This window comes from Amphibalanus amphitrite, unplaced genomic scaffold (genome assembly GCF_019059575.1).
Source record: "Amphibalanus amphitrite isolate SeventyFive unplaced genomic scaffold, NRLGWU_Aamphi_draft 000548F_arrow, whole genome shotgun sequence".
Lineage (NCBI taxonomy): Eukaryota > Metazoa > Arthropoda > Thecostraca > Balanomorpha > Balanidae > Amphibalanus > Amphibalanus amphitrite.
Window position 1 is genome coordinate 271,282 of NW_024882042.1, and position 25,257 is coordinate 296,538.

Below are 25,257 nucleotides of genomic sequence, written 5' to 3' on the forward strand. Positions count from 1 at the left end.
TCTCTCGTCTTCTTGGCCTAACAAGGTCAGCTTAATAAATTTGACCTCAGGTCAATGTCGCAGAAAATGCCATTTTGCATGTCATTGATGATTCGTTACATTGAAATTGAGATTAACATCAGTAGCGGCGGAACACCTTCAATTAAGGGGGCATTGCCGACTTTTGGTCTCATTCTTTCCATGCAACGGCCATAGGGCTAATGTTAAAATGCCAAAATCAAAGGGGGCACGGTGCCTCGGTGCCCTCGGCCTGTTCCGCCGCCTATGATTATGATGCTTTTAGCGCTCTGGCCACATTCCATCTAAAATCGATGTACAAAAATAAACTGTTGGGAGGCGTTACATGACCTGAGATGACCTCAGGAGCATACGATAGATCCCGATGTTTGAGTGCTTTTGTTTCAAAAGCAGAACATTTCGATTTCGAGTTCCTCATACTGACTGAAACTGGAGACGTCGCAAAGTTGACCTGACCCTAGGTCACCACCGATATCAAAATTAAAGATATTCAAGATGTTGGTACTGATTCTCTCATGCAATAGCTCGAGTTTCAAACTTCTACTTCATGGTGACCTGACCTGACCTTAGGTGACATGGGGTTACTTTTTTTCACAATTGATGCGAATCGATGCATTATACATAAGCTATACTAAGTTTCGTGTCGTTTTATCTATGCAAGCACAAAATTGTCAGGTGTGGCCAAAAACGCCCCGACGGCCCACCCACCTGGGGAACGTTAAAGCAGTGATGTATTTTTTTCGGTGTATTCCACGATGCATCGATCGGTGTACTTGATAATGCATTATTTATTGCTGCGTGTGTACGCTTTTCCTCTGTTCAGTGTGATCTGTGATAGGAAAACTACCGATATATCTCCACGCGCATGACTGAAAGAGCTGGCGTGATCTATAATATTGGGTGTCTGTTTTTGTTTGGCATTTTATAAATAATGAGTCAGCTGTGATCGTTTGATGAGACACTGGGACAGCCGGCCTGTATGATCAGCGAACGGCAGGCGGCGGGGCAGTGGTCCGGTGGCTGCTGCATGGGACTGACACCAGCAGATTCAGAGCTGCGATACGCGGACGTTATGTTCACAATACCTTTGCAAAGTAATATCTGATAGATATCATGTCCTCGAAAATGTTCTTCAATCAATATGATTTTACCTCCTGGCTTATTCCATGGGGGCCGAAACCGATCGTTTTATGCACGCCTTTTCTGGGCCTCGTTCTCCTCTAAATGCGTGTAGGTAGCAATTGTATTCAAGGGACGATTGAAAGTGCCTCCGATTGGTTTTCAGCGTAGGTGGGATATGGCCGTTGAATGTGAGGCAGTCGATAAGGAATGTCGAGCTGGAACGGTCATTGGGTAGGTACTAGGTAAGGTATGTGAAAGGCAGCAGTGGAAAACAAGGAAGGGAGGCGTTTGGTGTGAGGTTTCAAATGCTCTATGCATAAGAAAAGTTCATTTGATCATATGACACCGTCCTTTTTATCGCGATACGTGAGCAACGCATGAGACGCTCACTGTTCAGACTTGTAGCGTTAGAGACAGGCTGAGAAGGGCTATTTCCGCGAAAGGATATTCTGGAATTTGAATTGAAAAGCATTTAGTTTTGAAAGCATCAGTACTTCTTAACACGATACTGACTCATTTAAAATTTCAATTTTTCCCCATTGCGAAAGCATAAGAAACAGAGACTGCGGTGTCCCCGTACGCAGGATTCTGGAGACTGTCAGGCGGATGTTAGTAGCTAAAAGCTTTTGTTCTTTATTTAACAGATAACAATCATTTCTTTTAATACTTTGTAACACCTAACTCACTAGAAACAATCTCTACGGGCTTCCAAAAGTGTTATATTTAACATGTTAGATCAATTACAATATTTTAGCTGCCCTAACCTGTAAATGTAACGGATGCGTCATTATTGAAAACGTGCTAAAGCATAGTATTCTATTGCTGACAAATATTCTGCGTCTGTCAGCCAAAACTGGCCAATCAGAGGCTTTGTTTGTCATTTCTGGGTGGGATTAATAAACATGCGCGCCGCCCGCCGCCTACTTCGCTCTCGCTCTAGGCAAGGCCCTATATGCTCTAGGATTTGCTCCGTTGGTGCAGAAGGGGGAGGACTCGCTGGGGGTGGTCTGGTATATTCTGGATCTTGCACTTTGTGTCAAGGTGAGCATTTTTACCCTGATTTATCTCAGTGTATGGAATGTAGAGGTAGAGAGGAGAGGGCTTTAGTTTCAGGGTTCTGTCCAGTGGAGCTCCTTTCCCACATTGACCTTCGATCATTCTACACATCTAATTGAATCAATTACATTGATTGACCGATTTTTTTGTTACACTGTTCATCCTCTTACATATCCTCAGCAATTTGAATTATATCCTTCGGTTAGGATGTTGTTATTATGCAATGTTCATAATATGCTTTCTTACAGACTGTCTTGCAGTCAGTATCAGTATGATGCCTATATAGGTAGGCAAGAGAAGAAAAAATCCAACCTGAACTGACCTTACCTACTTGCCTACAATCTACAATCTACAACCCAAAAACCTAAAACCCACAAACCTACAACCTAACGCAACCTACAACCTAACGCAACCTACAACCTAAAAACCTACAACCTACATACAATTTCTGCTGCTGCATGTTCGTATCAATGGTGCCACAGTTGTAGATCGGACCTTTTTCTGAACAAATACCAGAGTAAGTATAACATAACACATATTGTCTTGTAGGAGGCAGCGCAGGGATTGTCTGCCCTGAGTGTCCGTGACAGCTTAACATCATGACCTACCACATTCTTAATGAGGCCTTCAACTTCCTTGGTGTTGCTATGTGAAGCTGTTCAGTTTTCAGTACGACCATCAGGCCATTGGTTGGAGAGGTTCGCCATATGGAACTTTGCTGCCTGCTCTCTGCCAACAAAACTTGCCACCTGGCTTTCCCTCTGAGAAGAGTGAGAAGTCAGTTTGGGAGAACTTCTTCAACCTCACCAGGCCAAACATTTAGCCCTCTAACTCTAAAGACTGCAATCTTATGAGCCACTGCTTATGTGGTGTAGCTGAGGAAAACACCAGTGATGCCTGTTGTAACTTCAAAGTCAAACTCACCACAAGCATGAAGATAGTGTTGTCATGTCTCTCTACAAATGCTGTGAAAGACCATCTTCTGCAGTTCCAGCAGCTCACTGGAACTTTTGTGGGAGTGATGGGTCTAGCTTATTAATGCATTGAAAACTATGTGAATTGGTATATTGCATATATACAGTTTAAATGTTAGAAATCCATCAGCTACTTCCTGGCATATTGAACATTTCCAACAGAGTTGTTGAACTGTCAAATTTATCCCAAACACCCTGTGTATGTGCACTTTTCTCGCGATCCATGCATGGTCTAAAGGATGCCATTGGGTGGTCAGTGTAGTGAGTTTGGTCAGTGTGAGCACTGAGCAGTGTCCGTGAGTGACGTGGTTGCCGCTGTTGCAGCCATGCTGCGTCTGCTGGGCGCCTCGGCCGGCCGGCTGCTCTCCGCCGAGGCCACCGCCTCCGGACAGACGGCGCGCGCCATCGGCTCCTACGTGATCCCCGAGCGGCTGGCGGTGAGTGCCTCCCGAGTCCCGGAGCGGCTGGCGGTGAGTGCCTCCCGAGTCCCAGAGCCGCTGGCGGTGAGTGCCTCCCGAGTCCCGGAGCGGCTGGCGGTGAGTGCCTCCCCGAGCGGCTGGCGGTGAGTGCCTCCCGGAGCCGCTGGCTGTGAGTGCCTCCCGAGTCCCCGAGTGGCTGGCGGTGAGTGCTCCCGAGTCCCCGAGCGGCTGGTGGTGAGTGCCTCCCCGAGTCCCCGAGCCGCTGGCTGTGAGTGCCTCCCGGAGCCGCTGGCTGTGAGTGCCTCCCCGAGCCGCTGGCTGTGAGTGCCTCCCGGAGCGGCTGGCGGTGAGTGCCTCCCCGAGCGACTGGCGGTGAGTGCCTCCCGAGTCCCCGAGCGGCTGGCGGTGAGTGCTCCCGGAGCAGCTGGCGGTGAGTGCCTCCCGGAGCAGCTGGCGGCGAGTGCCTCCCGGAGCAGCTGGCGGCGAGTGCCTCCCGAAGCGGCTGGCTGTGAGTGCCTCCCGTCCTCATCACCCGGCAGGTGCCGCTGGATGGTGGGCGCTCGACATTACTGTTCGGATGTTTTTGATGGGTCTGGTGCGAGCAGTGAGAGCGAACCCCGGCGGCCCCTGTGACGCCCCCCCCCCCCCGCCGCCGCCCGCAGACGATCCCCGACCAGGCGGACCCGGAGTTTTTCGAGATGGTGGAGTACTTTTTCCACCGCGGCTGCCAGCTGGTGGAGCCGCACCTGGTCGACACGATGCGCTCGCGGGCGCCGCGCGACGACAAGGCCAAGAAGGTGCGCGGCATCCTGCAGATGATGGAGCCCTGCCACCACGTCATCGAGATCTGCTTCCCGCTGAAAAAGGACGACGGCAGCTTCGAGATGATCACCGGCTACCGGTCGCAGCACTCGCAGCACCGGGTGCCCACCAAGGGAGGTCAGTCCCGACCCCCGACCCCCCGACCCTGTCCGGTCGCAGCACTCGCAGCACCGGATGCCCACCAAGGGAGGTCAGTCCCGAGTCCGACCCCCGGTCCCCCGACCCTGTTCGGTCGCAGCACTCGCAGCACCGGGTGCCCACCAAGGGAGGTCAGTCCCGAGTCCGACCCCGACCCCCGAGCCGGACCCCCGACCCTGTCTGGTCGCAGCACTCTCAGCACCGGGTGCCCACCAAGGGAGGTCAGTCCCGACCCCCGACCCGGACCCCAGGGCTCCGTCTACTGCCCCCCCCCCCGCTCCACACTGGAGCACCAGCGACATACGGTCCCTCAGTTAGTCCCAGGCAACTGCGGCCCGGTGATCCCGGTGGATGACTCCGCGGAATATAAGTACCTATGTAGCGTGCTCCGCCGGAGACCTGGCCAGCCAGGTGCACTGTGTCCACGGTTTGCTGCCTCGGCTGCTGCGCCGGCCGGCCGGCTCCGGATAAAGGTGGCTGTCGACCACCGTCCGCTGCCCGCCCGACTCGGTCACCGCTGTCCGCTGCCGGCTACAGCAGCTGTCAGTTACCGCCGTCCCATGGCTGTCAGGTACCGCCGTCCCATGGCTGCTGGTTGCGGCTGTCCGCTGCCGGCTACAGCAGCTGTCAGTTACCGCCGTCCCATGGCTGTCAGGTACCGCCGTCCCATGGCTGCTGGTTGCGGCTGTCCGCTGCCGGCTACAGCAGCTGTCAGTTACCGCCGTCCCATGGCTGTCAGGTACCGCCGTCCCATGGCTGCTGGTTGCGGCTGTCCGCTGCCGGCCACAGCAGCTGTCAGTTACCGCCGTCCCATGGCTGTCAGTTACCGCCGTCCCATGGCTGTCAGTTATCGCTGTCCCATGGCTGTCAGTTACCGCCGTCCCATGGCTGCTGGTTACTGCCGTCCGCTGCCGGCTACAGCAGCTGTCAGTTACCGCCGCCTTATGGCTACCGCTAGGTACCGCCGTTCCATGGCTGTCAGTTACCGCCGTCCCATGGCTGTCAGTTACCGCCGCCCCATGGCTGCTGGTTGTCGCTGTCCCATGGCTGTCAGTTACCGCCGTCCCATGGCTGTCAGTTACCACCGTCCCATGGCTGCTGGTTACCGCTGTCCCATGGCTGTCAAATACCGCCGTCCCATGGCTGTCAGTTACCGCCGTCCCATGGCTGTCAGTTACCGCCGCCCCATGGCTGTCAGTTACCGCCGTCCCATGGCTGTCAGTTACCGCCGTCCCATGGCTGTCAGTTACCACCGTCCCATGGCTGCTGGTTACCGCCGTCCCATGGCTGTCAGTTACCGCCGCCCCATGGCTGTCAGTTACCGCCGTCCCATGGCTGTCAGTTACCGCCGTCCCATGGCTGTCAGTTACCGCCGCCCCATGGCTGTCAGTTACCGCCGTCCCATGGCTGTCAGTTACCGCCGTCCCATGGCTGTCAGTTACCGCCGTCCCATGGCTGTCAGTTACCGCCGCCCCATGGCTGCTGGTTGTCGCTGTCCCATGGCTGTCAGTTACCGCCGTCCCATGGCTGTCAGTTACCGCCGCCCCATGGCTGCTGGTTGTCGCTGTCCCATGGCTGTCAGTTACCGCCGTCCCATGGCTGCTGGTTGCCGCTGTCCGCTGTCCCATGGCCGTCGTTCGGCCGTCGGTCGCCGCTGCGGCCTGTGGTCGGTCGGCCGCGCGGTGGCGGACCGGTCGACCTTGGCGTACAGACGAGCCCCCGCCCCGCCCCCGCCCCGTCCCCGTCCCTCAGCGGTGCTGCCCCTCCCCGCCCCCCGCCCCGTGTCGGCGGGTCAGTGGTGAGACCCGGTGCGGCCGGGGTCACTGGTGGCAGCGGGCCGTGCCTCGCAGACCGCTGGGGCCCAGGCGCGGCGCGGGGCGCTGCTCTGTCAGCTATCTCTCTCTCGGTGCCCGGCTCAGCGCCGGCACACTGTCCACGGACGGGTGATGTCAGCGGTGGCCGCTCTGTGGCCGCCGCTGGGTGCGGCTGTGCCGTACTGTGTGGGCGGTCCGCCGCCGCTGCACCGGCCGGCCAGGGACCGTCCGGTGCTGACCGTTCCAGGGTACTCACTACTCACTACCCCGGCCCAACTCCCGGCTGGGCTGTCCCGGGTATTACGACCGCCACTCGAACAGTGCCACCCACCGGGTCCAGCGTGGAGTGCCCCCCCCCCCCCCCCGGTCGGCGGCCCAGCCGTTATCCGTCCGGTGACACTCCGTATGGGCCCAGTCTGTTTGTATCTCTGTGTAAGTGTGTGTTTTCATTACGGCAAAACTGTTGGCCTCTATCACGCGGCCGGGTCTGGTGCGGGGCGGACTGTGGGTCCGGTATCACGTGGTCCAGTCTAGTTGGGGGTTTGGCGATGACACAGTCCAGCGCTGTCAGCATCGGCCCACTGACAGTCATGGTAACCGGCGGCCGGCCGTCCGACGCCGGCCAGTTGTCACGGTAACCGGCGGCCGGCCGTCCGACGCCGGCCAGTTGTCACGGTAACCGGCGGCCGGCCGTCCGACGCCGGCCAGTTGTCACGGTAACCGGCGGCCGGCCGTCTCCGGGCCCTCCGTGATAGGTGTGCTGTGCGGCGGCGCAGCGGTGGTCCGACGCCAGGCGCAAAGGACGGCTCTTCTGGCGGGACTGTCTGCTGAGTCTGGGCTGGGGCCGCCCGGTCGGAGTCAGAGTCTGCCTCTGAGCCCCCCGGTCGGAGTCTAGAGTCTGCCTCTGAGCCCCCGGTCGGAGTCGGAGTCTGTCTCTGAGCCCCCCGTTCGGAGTCAGTCTGCCCTGACACAGTCCCGTCGGCGGCGCCTGTTGTCTGTCGGGACCTTCACGCGTCGTTGGCCGACGCACCGGCCCCTCCGCTGCGCGCCGGGTCGGCCGGCCGACGCGTGTCTATTTGTATTGGCGGCGGTGGCAGCCGGCCAGCAGAGGACGGGCGGACGGCTCGGCGCGGCGCGGTCATGAGCCTCTGTGCTGCCTCCGCAGCGTCTCCTGCGTGTCGCCAGCGGGCGCCGTTCCCGGGCGCCGGCCGGTCCGCGGCGGCTCCGTCCGGTTCACCAGCGCCGCACATCTCCCGGCCGCAGCGGCGGCGGGCTGTTTATGTTACGGCGCCGCCGCTGGTGGCCGGTACTGAGCCGCGGTGGCCGTCCGAGTCTGTGCGTGGTAGCGGGTCATTACTGGAGCTTACTGGTACCGTACTGCTACCGTGCCGTAGGACTGTGCAGGCTCTCTTGAGAGTACACGATACACGTTGCGGCGGTACCGTCTAGGCCGACCGAAGGAGGCCTGCCAAGCTTGAGAGTCACCGAACCCAATGACCTGGGGATGGATGAGGATTTCGGGCAGGAACAGGACCGGAGGGGTCGAACCGATGTTAGCCGTTGGTTCACCGGTACTTCCTTTCCCGTGTATCAGTATTGGTAAGAGAGAGTATACCTGCCTGCCGCGCCGTGTGCTGCCCCGTGTCAACGGCGCCCAGTCTCGGCGCGCCGGCCCGGCCCCTGGCGCGCTGCCAGCGCCGGCGGGCGCGGCGGGCGGCGCGCAGCGGAATGGCTGCAGCCGGCCGCCCATGTGACCGCGGCTGGCGGCCGGCCAGCGGCGCCGGCCCGCCGCTCGCTCCGGTGACCGGCCGGCCGCCGGGGCCGGGCGCGGGTTATCACCGGGCGGCGGACGGCGCTGATCGGTGCCGACTGCCGAGCGGTGCCGATCGGTGCGGGGGGACGGACTCAGACTGCGGAGGGATCACCCAACTACCGAGGCAGACTCGGACAGACGGGTAGAACTAGACGCACCGCGCTGAGGCAGAGAAAGGAGTGAGCGTCAGTGATGGGTCGTTTCTGGAAGAACATGTCATTAGGACGTTAACCAGAACAGGCCGGGCGCTGATGAGCTCTGCAGTCTGCACTCTGCAGTCCAGGCGCCCGAAAAACCCGAACCATCGACCTCACTACCTGAGGTGGACAAGACACGATGTACCTATGTAGATTGCGGGTGCTTGTTGGCATTGGGAGAGGGGTGTGATGGCAGCATTTTATCTGGCTTCTATCTTGCCTCGGAAGGAAGGGAACTGTCGTACCAAACTGTGCCCTCTCCGCAGTGGTGTCATGTCGTCACCTTCTCGCAATGAATGGGGGGGGGGGAGGGTTGTATATAATATGGATGGATTCCTGTGGGCCCTTTCCCTGCCCTCCCCGCTGTAGACGTGCCAGACGCGCCCCTGGCTGGTGGCGGGGTCGACAGATGCGCCCCTGGCTGGTGTTCGAGGTCGGCTCAGGCTGTCGCGCCCCTGGGGGCTGGTGGCGAGGTCCGCGGACCGGCTGACAGAGACGAACGCCAGCTGAGCACAGACATGTCTGTGTGTGTGGGGGGGGGGGGGAGGGGTCGCCGACCGGCGACTGCTCACACCTGAGGGGAGCCCGTCCCCGCACACGGCTGTATGTACCTATGTGCGGTATGAGTCGGCGACTGCCCGCCGGCGGCACACGGCGCTGAGGTCAGCACGCTGCACTGCCGTACCGGTACAGTAACGCTGCCGGGGTTTAGCAGCGTCGTCCCTTCTCAGAGCCGCTCCCATGTACCGCCGTAGCCGAGACCGTGATCCTGGCCGTTCAGTGTCCCGTGTTGCTCCGATGTATCGCTCCATTGCGTATCGCACCTCTGTGTCGCCCCCCCCCCCCTATATCGACACCTTTTTTTAAAACCCCACATTTGTTTTCCGGTGAATTTCAGACAAGTTGGTTAGAGACCTTCAAAAAAGGTACAATCACTCGATTTTTCTCAAGTTTGTCTGTCTTGGCAGATAAAGCAATACCAGAACAGGCCTACGAACACACATATTTGATCAGGATCGGACGATTGGACACTTTTAAAAGGAGATCTTTCGTGCCTCTCGGAAATTCACGGGAGAGCAGATGTGGGGTTTAAAAAAAGGTGTCGATATGACTCCCCCATGTCGCTCCCCTGTATCGCGGTAGCCGAGACCGCGGTCCTGGCTGTCCCGTGCTGCTCCTCTGTATCGCTCCCCTGTATCGCGGTAGTCGGGACCGCGGCCCTGGCTGTCCCGTGTCGCTCCCATGTATCGCTGGGAGGGGTGGGCCGTTGCGGCTGAGGGGGGGGGGGAGGGGTCTGCCAGGTGGGACGGTCGCTATTGTTGGCCGGCCGGCCGGTGACAGCCGCCGCCGTGTGTCAGCTGTGTCAGCCGTCGTGTCAGCTGTGTCAGCCGCCGTGTCAGCTGTGTCAGCCGCGGTGTCAGCTGTGTCAGCTCGACTGTAGCTCTGATGGGAAGTCGGCTCCCACCCCACGGCTTGGCGTTCAGATCTCTGTGTGTAATGGGGAAACGGTCCTGGCTAACCATTGCTCAATGCGCTGAACTCCAGAACTGGGATTGTTCTGTAGACAGTCGTCGCCGCCTGCGCGGGCGACGCGGGCTGCCACTGCTGTGGGTTGCGATTCTGACCAGGCATAGGCTATTCGCTGCTCTCCTGGCTCTGTGAATGGGAAATACCACCCACGGACGGGGCGGGGCGCGAACTGTGTGGCCGCCGGGCCGCGCCGGTCGTCGGCCCGTTCCCGGTACCGGTGGCAGCGGAGCCGCCGGCCGGCAGACCGGCCGCTGCCGCCCCGCGCAGCTCCTCAGAACTGGTGACGTCACCGGCCGCGCCCCCGCCGCGGCGGGCGCTCATTGGCCGCCGCAGAGGCTCGCCACGGGCGCGTCAGCTGATTTTCGCCGGAGCCGCTGCGGGCGGCGCTCTCCGCGGCGCGGTCACGCGGTCGGGGCCGGGGCGCGGCGTCCGGTGACGGCACCAGAGCGGGGAGGAGATGAAACTTCCACAGAATGTCCCACTTACAACACTGAGCTGTGGAAGGAATGCGACTGCCGGCAGGGGCCTGATATTTCGCGGTATTTCCCAGCGTGTCGCGTCCCGCTATAGTGCTGGTGTTGTTAGCTCTATAGTTGTCTTGATAAGCTGTTCTTCACCACCGCTAGCAGTAGCGCTGCCGTTGTACATTTCCGGCGGCTGACGGGCCGGCGGCGGTCGTCCGGTCGTCGGTGTATGACCAATTGATCACTGATCAGATCAGCGTCCATTGGATACTGGCCGGTCACCCTCGCTGAGGTGGACTGTTCATAGGCAGACCGGGGGCTGCAGTAGCTTGGACTGTTCATCAGCAGACTGGGAGGCTGCAGCAGCTTTGGTGATTCTTAGATGTGACTGAAGGGATGAGTGGTTGGTGGAGGCTCTCTCCCCGGTTTTGGCGACTTAAGCCGTTCGGCGCCCGGCCCGGGACCGCCGTCCGCCCCCTGTACTGACCTCTATCCGCCCCTGTACTGACCCCTGTCCGTCCCTGAACTGACCCCTGTCCGTCCCCTGCACTGACCCCTGTCCGTCCCCTGAACTGACCCCTGTCCGTCCCCTGAACTGACCTCTGTCCGTCCCTTGAACTGGCGGCCGGCCGGTGTGTCGGTCGCGATACGGAGCAGCTGACTCCGTCTGAGGTCTGAGCGGAGTTAATCGGTCTCCGTCTGAGGTCTGAGCGGAGTTCTCGGTCTGTATCTGACTCTCTGACCCCGTCAGGTGTCCGTGTGACCCCTTTGACCTCTGACCTATAACCGCGCCCACCTGACCTCCATTTGACTGCAGGGCCGAATCTGACCTCGTTTTGACATCCACCGGTTGTCTCTGAAATTCACAATAGACTTGGTCATCTGTGTGACCCGGGTAACCTCTGTATGACCTCGGTATGACCGGTTGGTGTCTGGTTTGATCTGTGTATGATGTATGACCTCTCTGATTGACCGGGGACTATCGTTGTGACCTCTCTGTGACCTGTATATGACCTCTGTGACCGGCAGGTATCCGCTACTCGATGGACGTCTATATGACCTCTATATGACCTCTGTCCGGCAGGTATCTGGTACTAGATAGACGCCTGTGTGACCTCTCTGTGACCTCCATATGACCTCTGTGACCGGCAGGTATCCGGTACTCGATGGACGTCTGTACGGACGAGGTCAAGGCCCTCTCCGCGCTGATGACCTTCAAGTGCGCCTGCGTCGACGTGCCCTTCGGTAGGTGTGAACTGGCTCTTAGTGGTATCACTGACCAGAGTGGACCGGCCCCTAGTGGTATCAATGACCAGAGTGGACAGGTGTCACATACAGTGTGAACCGGCCCTTGGTGTTATCACTGCCCCCAAAGTGAACCGGTATCACTGACCAGAGAGAACTGGCCCTTAATGGTATCACTGACCAGCGTGAACCGGCCCTTAGTGGTATCACTGACCAGAGAGAACCGGCCCTTAGTGGCCCAGTGTGCTCTGTGTGAACCGTCCCTCCTGTGAGCGGGATCGCTGCCCTGGGGCTGAACGCTGTAAATGAGTCCTCCGAGCAGAAATAATATTTGTCACTTGCGCAGGTGATCGGCGACATACTCTGAAAGGTCTCACCAGGTCTACGAGTGTAATGTACCTACAATACATCTTTCTTTGCGGTGTTCATGACTTGAGTGAGCTCTGTGTTCCGTGTGTGTTCAGGTTCAGTGAGCTCAGTGTTCTGTGTGTGGTCAGTTTCAGTGAGTTCTGTGTTCCGTGTGTGGTCAGCTCTGTGTTCTGTGTGTGGTCAGCTCTGTGTTCCGTGTGTGGTCAGCTCTGTGTTCCGTGTGTGTTCAGGTTCAGTTAGCTCTGTGTTCCGTGTGTGTTCAGGTTCAGTGAGGTGTGTGTTCTGTGTGTGGTCGGGTTCAGTGAGCTCTGTGTTCCGTATGTGGTCCGCTCTGTGTTCTGTGTGTGGTCCGCTCTGTGTTCTGTGTGTGGTCAGCTCTGTGTTCCATGTGTGGTCAGCTCTGTGTTCTGTGTGTGGTCAGCTCTGTGTTCCATGTGTGGTCAGCTCTGTGTTCTGTGTGTGGTCAGCTCTGTGTTCTGTGTGTGGTCTGCTCTGTGTTCCGTGTGTGGTCAGCTGTGTGTTTTCTGTTCCCCAGGCGGCGCCAAGGCCGGTATTCGTATCGACCCGTTCAAATACTCTGAGCATGAGCTGGAGAAGATCACCCGCCGGTTCACGCTGGAGCTGGCCAAGAAGGGCTTCATCGGTGAGGACGGCGGCGGCGGGCGGGTAGGAGCTGGGGTCTGAACAGTTGAACACTGCACTGCGGCCCGTGGTGCCACTCCGGGGTCTCCGGTGTACGTCGTGCGCCACTCCGGGGTCTCCGGTGTACGCCGTGCGCCACTCCGGGGTCTCCGGCGCTGTGTTGCTCTCCGCTGTGTATCCGGCGCTGTGTGGTTTGTTGTCGGGCCGCTGGCTCTGCGCCCTGTGTTCCGCCGCGCTGTGTTCTGTCGCCATGTGCTCTGCCGTCAGCTGTGTTCCGCCGCGCTGCTCACCCTGTGTACTGTGTTTCGCCGCCGCCCCACTTCTGTCTCGGTCCGTTGACAGGGCCGGGTATTGACGTGCCGGCGCCCGACATGGGAACCGGAGAGCGGGAGATGGCCTGGATCGCCGACACGTACGCCAAGACCATCGGTGAGAGAGGAGTGGGAGAGCGACAGGGGCAGAGGGAGGAGGGCAGTGGAGGGGCGGGAGATGGCCTGGATCGCCGACACGTACGCCTAGACCATTGGTGAGAGAGGAGTGGGAGAGCGACAGGGGCAGAGAGAGGAGTGGGAGAGGACCGGGGAGGGACGTGCAGAGGGAGGAGGGCAGGGCTCGGCTGCAGAGCTCCTGCTTCGTTACGGCCGCGGCTTCTGGCGGGAACAGGACCGAAGCTGGACCGTTCCACCCACCCAGGCCTCACCAATGACAACATACGATCACACTATCCGGGCGCTGTCCTTACAAGTACAGTATAGGTCCAGTGTTCCTATTGAATGAATCATGGCCACTACGTCATCCAACTCAGCCCAGGAGGCCGGGCTCTCTGTCCGCCCGGGTCTGTGTGTGGGTGCCAGCAGTGTGTGCCGCCGCCTACTGGCCGGGGCTGCCGACACTGGCTGCTGGCTGACCTCCGATCTGTTACCTCTCGCCCCGACTGTGGCTGACCGTACCCCGTCCGTCGGCAGGTCATCTGGACATTAACGCGCACGCGTGTGTGACCGGCAAGCCGATCAACCAGGGCGGCATCCACGGCCGCGTCTCGGCCACAGGTCAGTGTGACACCCTATTCGGCCACAAGTCGGTGAAGCACCGCTCTGTCTGTGTCTGTTCGGTGGTTCGAGTCTGATCAGCGTCTGGTGAAGGTTTCCGATATTTACACGGCTCTGTGTGTCCATGCCGTCAGCTTCCTCTGTCTGATCTGCGGTCCGTTGTCTGCTCGTCTGTCCGCTCCGGTCCCCCCCCCCCTGTCCAACAGCGCTACGCCCGTTTGTCTATCGGTCTCCCTGTCTCTTTCTTTCATCATCACTCCGTATATTACTCCAATGCACAAAACGATCATGAAAAACGTCAAGCTTAGTTTCTGTCTCTAAAAACATTTCTCTGATGTCTGCGACGCGTATGCGGTTCACGAGGCGTATGCGGTTCCCGAAGCCGCGGCGTGTTCCACGGTCTCACAGGCCGCGCTCTGTCTCTCTGTCTGTCTGTCTCTGTCTCTGTCTGTCTGCCTCTGTCTCTCTGTCTTGTCTGTCTGTCCCTGTCTCTGTCCCTCTGTAACGTGCCCCCGCTCTCTCAGGCCGCGGTGTGTTCCACGGTCTGGAGAACTTTATCATGGAGGCCAACTACATGTCGATGATCGGCCACACGCCCGGCTGGGGCGGCAAGACGTTCATCATTCAGGTGAGAGACGGGCCCGGCTGGGGCGGCAAGACGTTCCTCATCCAGGTGAGAGACGGGCCCGGCTGGGGCGGCAAGACGTTCATCATCCAGGTGAGAGACGGGCCCGGCTGGGGCGGCAAGACGTTCATCATCCAGGTGAGAGACGGGCCCGGCTGGGGCGGCAAGACGTTCATCATTCAGGTGAGAGACGGGCCCGGCTGGGGCGGCAAGACGTTCATCATCCAGGTGAGAGACGGGCCCGGCTGGGGCGGCAAGACGTTCATCATCCAGGTGAGAGACGGGCCCGGCTGGGGCGGCAAGACGTTCATCATCCAGGTGAGAGACGGGCCCGGCTGGGGCGGCAAGACGTTCATCATCCAGGTGAGAGACGGGCCCGGCTGGGGCGGCAAGACGTTCATCATCCAGGTGAGAGACGGGCCCGGCTGGGGCGGCAAGACGTTCATCATCCAGGTGAGAGACGGGCCCGGCTGGGGCGGCAAGACGTTCATCATCCAGGTGAGAGACGGGCCCGGCTGGGGCGGCAAGACGTTCATCATCCAGGTGAGAGACGGGCCCGGCTGGGGCGGCAAGACGTTCATCATCCAGGTGAGAGACGGGCCCGGCTGGGGCGGCAAGACGTTCATCATCCAGGTGAGAGACGGGCCCGGCTGGGGCGGCAAGACGTTCATCATCCAGGTGAGAGACGGGCCCGGCTGGGGCGGCAAGACGTTCATCATCCAGGTGAGAGACGGGCCCGGCTGGGGCGGCAAGACGTTCATCATTCAGGTGAGAGACGGGCCCGGCTGGGGCGGCAAGACGTTCATCATTCAGGTGAGAGACGGGCCCGGCTGGGGCGGCAAGACGTTCATCATCCAGGTGAGAGACGGGCCCGGCTGGGGCGGCAAGACGTTCATCATCCAGGTGAGAGACGGGCCCGGCTGGGGCGGCAAGACGTTCATCATCCAGGTGAGAGACGGGCCCGGCTGGGGCGGCAAGACGTTCATCATTCAGGTGAGAGACGGGCCCGGCTGGGGCGGCAAGACGTTCATCATTCAGGTGAGAGACGGGCCCGGCTGGGGCGGCAAGACGTTCATCATTCAGGTGAGAGACGGGCCCGGCGGACGGGCGGGCGGGGCGGGGGAGTATCGCCTCACCGGGCCGCTGTGTGACCGCCGGCGGAGCCCCGCCCGGTGGGCTCCGGCCACTCGGCTGTGATAGGGAGTCCTGCACGTGCATATCGAGATCCCCAACAGACTGCCGGGCCACTCAGCCGAGCGGTCTTCAAACGGGCGCCTCCCGCACGTGCGCACGTGTACCCTGACCCCAACCGTGATACATGGGAACGCATCCACGTATCGGCCAAGCCTCAGTGCAATCGGTCCATACAGGGCAGAGCTGTGGTAAGGGGAACTATGCGAGCGCCGTTTTACTTTGCACGGTGCACGTCTCGCGGTGGTCACCCAGACACGTCATTACTGGTTCTCTGACGCGTGGTGAAAGGGATGAGGTTACCCAGCATAGCAGGCCGCTAGTCAGCCGGCTCAGCACGGTGGCCGAGATCGAAGTCTCACAAAGGGCACGCACAATAAGAGCTTTGCTTCTTTCTATCAATGAGTGTTTCACTTCGAGCTCGCTCTCAATCGTCCTGTCCTCTGCTGTGACCTATTGTGACCCGCTGTGACCTATTGTGACCGGTTGTGACCCTGCTGTGACCCGCTGCGACCCTGTTGTGACCCCGCTGTGATCCGGCAGGGTTTCGGTAACGTGGGTCTGCACACGATGCGCTACCTGCACCGGGCCGGTGCCACCTGTATCGGTATAAAGGAGGTAGACGGCTCCATCTACAACCCGGACGGCATGGACCCCAAGGTCAGTGTACAGGGGAGGGGTACAGGGGTCAGCGGGGGGGGGGGGGGGCTCCATCTACAACCCGGACGGCATGGACCCCAAGGTCAGTGTACAGGGGAGGGGTACAGGGGTCAGCGGGGGGGGGGGGGGGGGGGACGGCTCCATCTACAACCCGGACGGCATGGACCCCAAGGTCAGTGTACAGGGAGGGGTACAGGGGTCAGCGGGGGGGGCGGCTCCATCTACAACCCAGACGGCATGGACCCCAAGTCCTGGCCCCGAGGGGGGGGGGGGTACTGATGCAGTCCGGACGGCTCGGACCTCAAGGTCACCACACAAAGCGGGAAGGGAGTTACGAAAGTCAACATATTGGGGCACTGAGGATAGGGTGCGGTGGTCCTAGTTCAGGTAGCTGGGACACGGGTGGCACCGCTGATAGGTAACTGAAACTACTGATATCGGACGCCGCCCACAGGTCGAGCTGGAGGACTGAGACTGACTGTGTCTGTGTGTCTGCCTGCATGTCTGTCTCTCTTTCTGTCTCTGTCTTACTCTGTATGTCTGTCCACCGCCCACAGGAGCTGGAAGACTGAGTCTGTGTGTCTGTGTGTCTGTGTGTCTGTATATCTGACTGTCCGTTACTGCCCGTCCCGCAGGAGCTGGAGGACTGGAAGCTGGAGCACGGCACCATCAACAACTTCCCGGGCGCGCAGGCGTACACGGGCGAGGACCTGCTGCTCGAGAAGTGCGACATCCTCGTGCCGGCCGCCGTCGAGAAGGCCATCCACAGCGGAAACGCCAGCAAAGTGCAGGCCAAGGTACCGACGGGCAGTGCTGAGCGGGCTGTGGCGGGAGGGAGGGAGGGAGGAGTACAGTACGCCAGCAAAGTGCAGGCCAAGGTACCGCCGGCCACAGCGCAGTGCAGAGTGGCGGGAGGGAGAGAGGGACGGGTAACAGTTAAGTGATGTGTTGCGGGTGCAGTGGTTGATGAAGAAGCGGTACGGAGTACGGACTGGAGCGGTACCGCGGGGTACCGTTCGGCGGGGTACCGTTCGGCAGTACTGGGCCCGGGTCCCTTAGTCCTCCCCTCTCAGCGCTCAGTCCGTGCCCCTCAGTGCTCGGTCCCTCAGTGTCTGCCCGCGGTCCCTCCCCTCAGTAGGTACCGCCCGCTGACCCTGTGTGTATGTTTGTGTGTGTGTTTTCTTAGATCATCGGCGAGGCGGCCAACGGACCCATCACTCCGGCGGCCGACAAAATTCTGCAGGAGAACGGCGTGCTGGTCATCCCCGACCTTTACCTCAACGCCGGTACGAACTACAGCGGGAGGCACAGGGGTGATATAGGGAGACACAGAGAACGGCGTGCTGGTCATCCCCGACCTCTACCTCAACGCCGGTACGGACCCGGGACACAGGGATACACAGGGAAACACAGGGGAGACACAGGGAGACACAGAACGGCGTTCTGGTCATCCCCGACCTCTACCTCAACGCCGGTACGAACCTGAGACACAGGGGAGACACAGGGAAATACAGGGGAGACACACAGAGCGGCGTGCTGGTCATCACCGACCTCTACCTCAACGCCGGTACGAACCCGGGACACAGGGGAGACAGGGGAGATACAGGGGAGACACAGGGAGATACAGGGGAGACAGGGGAGATACAGACTAGGAGACACACAGAATGGCGTGCTGGTCATCCCCGACCTCTACCTCAACGCCGGTACGAACCCGAGACACAGGGAAGACACAGGGAAACACAGGGGAGAGACAGGGAGCTACAGGGGGATACAGGGGGAGATATAGGGGTGAGACAGGGAGACACAGAACGGCGTTCTGGTCATCCCCAACCTCAACGCCGGTACAAAGCCACAGGCGGGAGACACAGGCGGGAGACAGATGTGAGAGACAGAGAAGACACAGAGGGAGATAGGGAGAGACAGGTGGAGACACAGGGAGATACAGCGGGAGACACAGGGGGTATAGGGGAGAGACAGGGGGTGATAAAGGGCAGACAGCGGGAGATACAGGGGAGACAGCGGGAGATATAGAGCGGCGTGCTGTGTCTTAACGCCGCTCCGGATGGTGAGGGGTGGACCCATGAAGATACAGACGGGCAGAGACACAGAACACAGCGTAGAGGCGCGCCACAGAGAGGCACAGGCCGGGACGCGGCGGGCGCAGGATCGCTACACCTGGAGGACGGTGGGTGGCCGGTGTGTGTGTGTGTGGGGGGGGGGGATAATCGTGTTCTAGTGCCCGTGACAGTCCCTCTCTCTGACAGCCGCTGTTGTGTCCAGCAGGCGGTGTGACGGTCTGTGTGACAGTTCCCTCCCTCTGACAGCCCGTGTTGTGTCGGACAGGTGGTGTGACGGTCTGTGTGACGGTCTGTGTGACAGTTCCCTCCCTCTGACAGCCCGTGTTGTGTCTGACAGGTGGTGTGACGGTCTGTGTGACACGAGTTCCTGTGACGGTCCCTCCCTCTGACAGCCGCTGTTGTGTCGGACAGGTGGTGTGACAGTGTCGTACTTCGAGTGGCTCAAGAACCTGAACCACGTCAGCTACGGCCGGCTGACGTTCAAATATGAGAAGGACTCGAACCACCACCTGCTCGGTAAGGCGGCCGGACACCCCCGCAGCCGGTCCGGCGGCCCGAACACCCGCAGCCGGTCAGGCTGCCCGGCCACCCCCCGCAGCCGGTCCGGCGGCCCGGACACCCGCGCTCCGCCACCCTCTCCAGCTACCCACACCGCCCCTGGAGCGCGCCAGGCCGGGGTCACAGCACACGCTTACCGCTAGTCCGAGCTCTACAGTGCGCTGTTATCGCCATTCTGAGACCGTGTTTCTAATCCGTTGCTCCTGCCTTCTTGCGGTGTGTCTCAATGCTTATAATGGTCCTCGCTTCTGATCCTTGTTCCTCATTCTGCCGTTTTCTCCTTATGGTCCTGCCGACTGTTCCCCCGTCTCTGACGCCATTTGGCCCCTGAGCTGTGCCCAGCGCGGCTGCCCTGTGTCCTGACCTGTACCCCGGCCGTCCTGACCTCTCCGCGTCTGACCCGGCCGTTGCGCTCTGTGCCGACAGACTCTGTCCAGGAGTCTCTCGAGCACTACTTCTCTCGGAACCAGTCAGGCAAGCCTCCCGCCTCTCCTACCTAACTGTTCCACTCTCTAACGTAACCCCTCACTTCCCTCCTCAACCCTCTGCCTGTCTCTCTCTGCTCTCTCCTCCCGGCCTCCATCTCTCTTTCCGCTCCAGTCCCTCTCTGAGGCCTATCACATCTCCTGTCCCTGACTGTTAGCCGGCTAGTCGTTTTCCCACTTGTCCGACTATTTCCCCAGACCCACCTGGCTATTTGTCCCGATTATTGTCCCACCTGGCCCGGACTCTACCCGATCTGCCCTAGTGTCAACCCGAGCTCGGATCCCTTACCCCAGCACTGTCTCAGCTCCCACCTATCCTGACCCTCCCAATAGCAACCCTGTACCTCCCAATATCAACCCTGTTGTCACTTAGCATGGCCCTGGTAACGTTAAACACGCACTCCAAGCCCACTCGCAGCCCTCAGCTTGATTAACTGTGATTTTTGTAGTTTGACAGCACTTAATGTGGTCCTTTACACCGTATTTCTAAGTAACCCGTCCAGGCCACAGTGTTCGGTGTCTCAGTTTTAACCCGTTTAGGGGGATATTTCCACCCAGACCTGTTGGTGTTCACTGTCCACCGCGCGTAGGTGGGCTCGGCTAGTGCGCTGACTGATGGTGCTGTGCCGTCCCTAGAGTGCTCTGTCCTGTGTACTGTTCCTCTTTGCCGTCCCTGCGTACCGTCCCTGCGTACCGTCCCTGTGTACCGTCCTGTGTACTGCCCTGTGTTTTGTCCTGTGTTCTGTCCCGTGTTCTGTCCTGTGTACTGCTCCTCTTTACCGTCCGTGTGTAACCTCCCGTGTACTGTCCCGTGTACTGCCCTGTGTACCGTCCCGTGTACTGTCCCGTGTACTGTCCCGTGTACTGCCCTGTGTACCGTCCCGTGTACTGCCCTGTGTTCTGTCCCGTGTGCTGCCCTGTGTACTGTCCTGTGTACTGTCCCGTGTTCTGTCCTGTGTACTGTCCCGTGTTCTGTCCTGTGTACTGCTCCTGTTTGCCGTCCCTGTGTGCCGTCCCGTGCACTGTCCCGTGTACTGTCCTCTTTACCGTCCCTGTGCTCTGCCCTGTGTTTTGTCCCGTGTACTGTCCCGTGTACTGCCCTGTGTTTTGTCATGTGTACTGCCCTGTGTTTTGTCCCGTGTACTGTCCCGTGTACTGCCCTGTGTTTTGTCATGTGTACTGCCCTGTGTTTTGTCCCGTGTACTGCCCTGTGTTTTGTCCCGTGTACTGCCCTGTGTTTTGTCCCGTGTTCTGCCCTGTGTTTTGTCCTGTGTACTGCTCCTCTTTGCCGTCCCTGTGTACCGTCTTAGTGTGTACTGCCCTGTGTACTGCCCTGTGTACCCCGTGTTCTGTCCTGTGTACTGCTCCTGTTTGCTGTCTCTGTGTACCGTCCTAGTGTGTACTGCCCTGTGCACCGTGATGCCTGCTGTCGCTGCCTGCCGTCCCTGTGAACCCCGGGTGTCTGCCGAATCCCCTGATCGCGCTCAGCGCCGCCTGTGCCTGCCGCCTGGAGCAGCCGGCGACCGGGCAGCTCCGCGGGCGGTGGCGGTGTGTCCGTGCCTCTCCGTGTCTCTCTGCGTCTGACTGTGTTCGACTGTATCTCTGTCCGACTGTCCGTGTCTGACTCACTGTATCCGTCTGTCGGCAGAGTCCGTCCAGGAGTCTCTGGAGCGACGGTTCGGCAGGGTCGGAGGCAAAATCCCCATCACGCCGTCGTCATCCTTCCAGAAGCGGATCGCGGTGAGTGTCTGCCCGCGGGTCTGTCCAGTGTCTGTCCAGTGTCTGCCCGCGGTCCGTCGGGTCGGTGCCTGTCCGCGGGTGGGCGCGCCGGGTGGGGGCCGCGGCCCGGTGCCTGCCGCGGCGCCGGCCCGGCCCGGCCCGGGACGAGGCTGACACGCGCCGGTAGCTCGATTCCGTGCCGGTCTCTGACCGACTATTGTGACTGCAGTCTGTTAACTGTCCGACTAGCAGTCTGTTGGGGGTTGAGTCGTGTCCGTGTGGACGGGCGGGTGGCGAGTGGCCTTGTGTACCCGCTGCCCTTCACTGAGATCGTCTTGTTTGTCCGTCACCGAATCCCTCTGTCCGTCACTGAGACCTTCTGTCCGTCTGTCTGTCCGTCACTAAGACCGTCTGTCCGTCACTGAGACCGTCTGTCTGTCCGTCACTGAAACCGTCTGTCCGTCTGTCTGTCCGTCACTAAGACCTTCTGTCCGTCTGTCTGTCCGTCACTGAGACCTTGTCCGTCTCTATGTCCGTCACTGAGACCTTGTCCGTCTGTCTGTCCGTCACTAAGACCGTCTGTCCGTCACTGAGACCGTCTGTCCGTCACTGAATCGTCTGTCTGTCTGTTTGTCCGTCACTGAAACCGTCGGTCTGTCTGTCCGTCACTGAGACCGTCTGTCCGTCACTAAAACCGTCTGTCCGTCACTGAGACCGTCTGTCCGTCTGTCCGTCACTGAGACCGTTAATTAGTCTGTCCGTCACTGAGACCGTAATTAGTCTGTCCGTCACTGAGACCGTCTGACAGTCACTGAGACCGTCTGTCCCTTTGACAGTCACTGAGACCGTCTGTCCGTCACTGAGACCGTCTGTCTGTCTGCCGCAGGGTGCCTCGGAGAAGGACATTGTCCACTCGGGCCTGGACTACACCATGGAGCGCTCGGCGCGGGTGAGTAGTAGTATCGTAGTAGTGGTAGTAGTAGTAGTAGTAGTGGTAGTATCGGAGAAGGACATCGTCCACTCGGGCCTGGACTACACCATGGAGCGCTCGGCGCGGGTGAGTAGTAGTATCGTAGTAGTGGTAGTAGTGGTAGTATCGGAGAAGGACATTGTCCACCCGGGCCTGGACCACACCATGGAGCGCTCGGCGCGGGTGAGTAGTAGTATCGTAGTAGTGGTAGTAGTGGTAGTATCGGAGAAGGACATTGTCCACCCGGGCCTGGACTACACCATGGAGCGCTCGGCGCGGGTGAGTAGTAGTAGTAGTATCGTAGTAGTGGTAGCAGTAGTAGTAGTATCGGAGGACATTGTCCACCCGGGCCTGGACCACACCATGGAGCGCTCGGCGCGGGTGAGTTGTAGTATCGTAGTAGTGGTAGTAGTGGTAGTATCGGAGAAGGACATCGTCCACTCGGGCCTGGACTACACCATGGAGCGCTCGGCGCGGGTGAGTAGTAGTATCGTAGTAGTGGTAGTAGCCAGTAGTAGTATCGGAGGACATTGTCCACCCGGGCCTGGACCACACCATGGAGCGCTCGGCGCGGGTGAGTTGTAGTATCGTAGTAGTGGTAGTAGTATTAGTATCGGAGAAGGACATCGTCCACTCGGGCCTGGACCACACCATGGAGCGCTCGGCGCGGGTGAGTAGTAGTATCGTAGTAGTGGTAGTAGTGGTAGTATCGGAGAAGGACATTGTCCACTCGGGCCTGGACTACACCATGGAGCGCTCGGCGCGGGTGAGTAGTAGTAGTAGTAGTATCGTAGTAGTGGTAGCAGTAGTAGTAGTATCGGAGGACATTGTCCACCCGGGCCTGGACCACACCATGGAGCGCTCGGCGCGGGTGAGTTGTAGTATCGTAGTAGTGGTAGTAGTAGTAGTAGTAGTGGTAGTATCGGAGAAGGACATCGTCCACTCGGGCCTGGACTACACCATGGAGCGCTCGGCGCGGGTGAGTAGTAGTATCGTAGTAGTGGTAGTAGTGGTAGTATCGGAGAAGGACATTGTCCACTCGGGCCTGGACTACACCATGGAGCGCTCGGCGCGGGTGAGTAGTAGTAGTAGTAGTATCGTAGTAGTGGTAGCAGTAGTAGTAGTATCGGAGGACATTGTCCACCCGGGCCTGGACCACACCATGGAGCGCTCGGCGCGGGTGAGTTGTAGTATCGTAGTAGTGGTAGTAGTATTAGTATCGGAGAAGGACATCGTCCACTCGGGCCTGGACCACACCATGGAGCGCTCGGCGCGGGTGAGTAGTAGTATCGTAGTAGTGGTAGTAGTAGTAGTAGTATCGGAGAAGGACATTGTCCACTCGGGCCTGGACTACACCATGGAGCGCTCGGCGCGGGTGAGTAGTAGTATCGTAGTAGTGGTAGTAGTAGTAGTAGTATCGGAGAAGGACATTGTCCACTCGGGCCTGGACTACACCATGGAGCGCTCGGCGCGGGTGAGTGGGTAGTATCGTAGTAGTGGTAGTAGTAGTAGTATCGGAGGACATTGTCCACTCGGGCCTGGACTACACCATGGAGCGCTCGGCGCGGGTGAGTAGTAGTATCGTAGTAGTGGTAGTAGTTACGGAGCGAGCGAAGCGAGCGTAGTCTTTCCTTAGATTAACGGAAATTTCTGAGTATGAGCGGCCGGCCGTGCGGACGCTTTTGCGAGGCTTATATCTCAGCAACCACTTGACCGATTTACACGGGGTAATTTTTGTAGGGTAGCTTCATTCCTTCTACCAAGTATTGGACTATTCCCGATGCATGTGGGTGACCCCTTATGCACGTGCCACGCGCAAAACGAAGAGGTGTCAGTTTTATAATTGTTGCAATATCTCGGTAACTACTTGGCCGATTGCGCTGAAAGTTGGCATGTAGGTAGGCACCCACTAGGCACTGCACATCCATGTGCCAGAGTTGGGGTGCTGCTGCACGTGCGCACGTGCAGGGGTCGTTTCCAGATCTCGAGAACGGCTGGACCGATGGCGCTCAAATTTGGTACACGGTTAGGGACCAGTTAGTAGGGTGCCGTGCACAAGTCAGTTGGAACCCATTCTGCACGTGCGCACGTGCAGGGTGCCGCTTCCAGATCTCGAGAACGGCTGGGCCGATTGTGCTCAAATTTGGCACATCGCTAGAGACCGGTTAGTAGGGTGCCGTGCACAAGTCAGTTGGAGGTACCCCCTCGAAATTTCGCACGTGCAAGGCTCACCCTCTCGCTCGCTCCGTTATTCGCCCCAAAAGGCGTTATACTGGTAGTAGTATCGGAGAAGGACATTGTCCACCCGGGCCTGGACCACACCATGGAGCGCTCGGCGCGGGTGAGTAGTAGTATCGTAGTAGTGGTAGTAGTGGTAGTATCGGAGAAGGACATTGTCCACCCGGGCCTGGACCACACCATGGAGCGCTCGGCGCGGGTGAGTGGGTACTGCGCCCCGCCCGGGACAGGCAGTGTGAAACTGAGCCGCCCAGCGCGGCGCCGCAGGTGGAGCACTGTCCCGCCCGCCGGTGAACCGAGACGTAAACCAAGATTACTTTACTAATAAAATAAATACCGGGATGTAAACTACTCTGTGACCTGACCGCACCCTCTGCCCGGTGATCTGAGCTGTGGCCTGAGCTGTGACCGGACCCCTGTGACCTGACCGCACCCTCTGCCCGGTGACCTGAGCTGTGTCCGGACCCCTGTGACCTGAGCTGTGACCTGACTCTGTGACCGGACCCCCGTGACCTGACCGCACCCTGACTGTGCCCCGCAGGCCATCATGAGCACGGCGTCCAAGTACAACCTGGGCCTGGACCTGCGCACGGCCGCCTACATCAACTCCATCCAGAAAATATTCACCACCTACGCAGAGGCCGGCTTCACCTTCACGTAAACGGGCGGCCGGCTCCTACCACAGGTGCTGATCTGCCGCGGCCGCCGGCTCCTACCGCAGGTGCTGATCTGCCGCGGCGGCCGGCTCCTACCGTTGGTGCTGATCTGTCTCGGCGGCCGGCTGCTGTCCGAGCGCCGGTGCCAGTCTGTGCGGTGTGTGAGTGTGGGCGCCCGTCGCCGGCGCCGTCAGTATTGTTTCTGTTTCATTGACATGGCGTGATGAGATTTCCATCTTCACCTGGCTCTGGAGGGAGGCCGCCGCACTGGGCGGTGTCGGAGAATAACCAATACATGCACCGTCACAGGTTATCGAGGAGTGTCGGAGAATAACAAACACCGTCAGTGTCGGAGAATAACCAATACATGCACCGTCACAGGTTAACGGCGAGTGTCGGAGAATA

General features: G+C 59.4%; 1 protein-coding gene across 3 annotated transcripts; it reads left to right on the forward strand.

Annotated features, from left to right (window-relative positions):
* Positions 1-2,029: 2,029 nt before the first annotated feature.
* Positions 2,030-25,165, forward strand: LOC122393688 (glutamate dehydrogenase, mitochondrial-like). 3 transcript variants are annotated; one of them, XM_043389925.1, is made up of 16 exons: positions 2,037-2,181; positions 3,495-3,607; positions 4,252-4,528; positions 11,520-11,612; positions 12,517-12,624; positions 12,966-13,052; positions 13,589-13,672; positions 14,197-14,300; positions 16,032-16,148; positions 16,784-16,945; positions 17,335-17,434; positions 18,638-18,742; positions 19,211-19,258; positions 20,918-21,009; positions 21,875-21,937; positions 24,738-25,165. In XM_043389925.1, the coding sequence occupies exons 1-16, from the start codon at positions 2,043-2,045 to the stop codon at positions 24,855-24,857; spliced, it is 1,812 nt and encodes a 603-aa protein (XP_043245860.1). In that variant the 5' UTR covers positions 2,037-2,042; the 3' UTR covers positions 24,858-25,165. The 3 variants fall into 3 exon arrangements, with proteins under 3 accessions (XP_043245861.1, XP_043245860.1, XP_043245862.1); XM_043389926.1 differs by lacking the exon at positions 19,211-19,258 and having other exon boundaries at positions 2,030-2,181; XM_043389927.1 differs by lacking the exons at positions 2,037-2,181; positions 3,495-3,607; positions 4,252-4,528; positions 19,211-19,258 and adding an exon at positions 4,647-4,680.
* The last annotated feature ends 92 nt before the right edge of the window (positions 25,166-25,257 follow it).

Bases quoted from the DNA above. Each gene is read 5' to 3' on its own strand.
- LOC122393688 (XM_043389925.1), top strand. From the start codon at position 2,043: ATGCGCGCCGCCCGCCGCCTACTTCGCTCTCGCTCTAGGCAAGGCCCT. The intron at 16,149-16,783 runs GTCAGTGTACAG...CCCGTCCCGCAG, and splicing joins CGGACGGCATGGACCCCAAG to GAGCTGGAGGACTGGAAGCT. The intron at 18,743-19,210 runs GTAAGGCGGCCG...CTGTGCCGACAG, and splicing joins CTCGAACCACCACCTGCTCG to ACTCTGTCCAGGAGTCTCTC.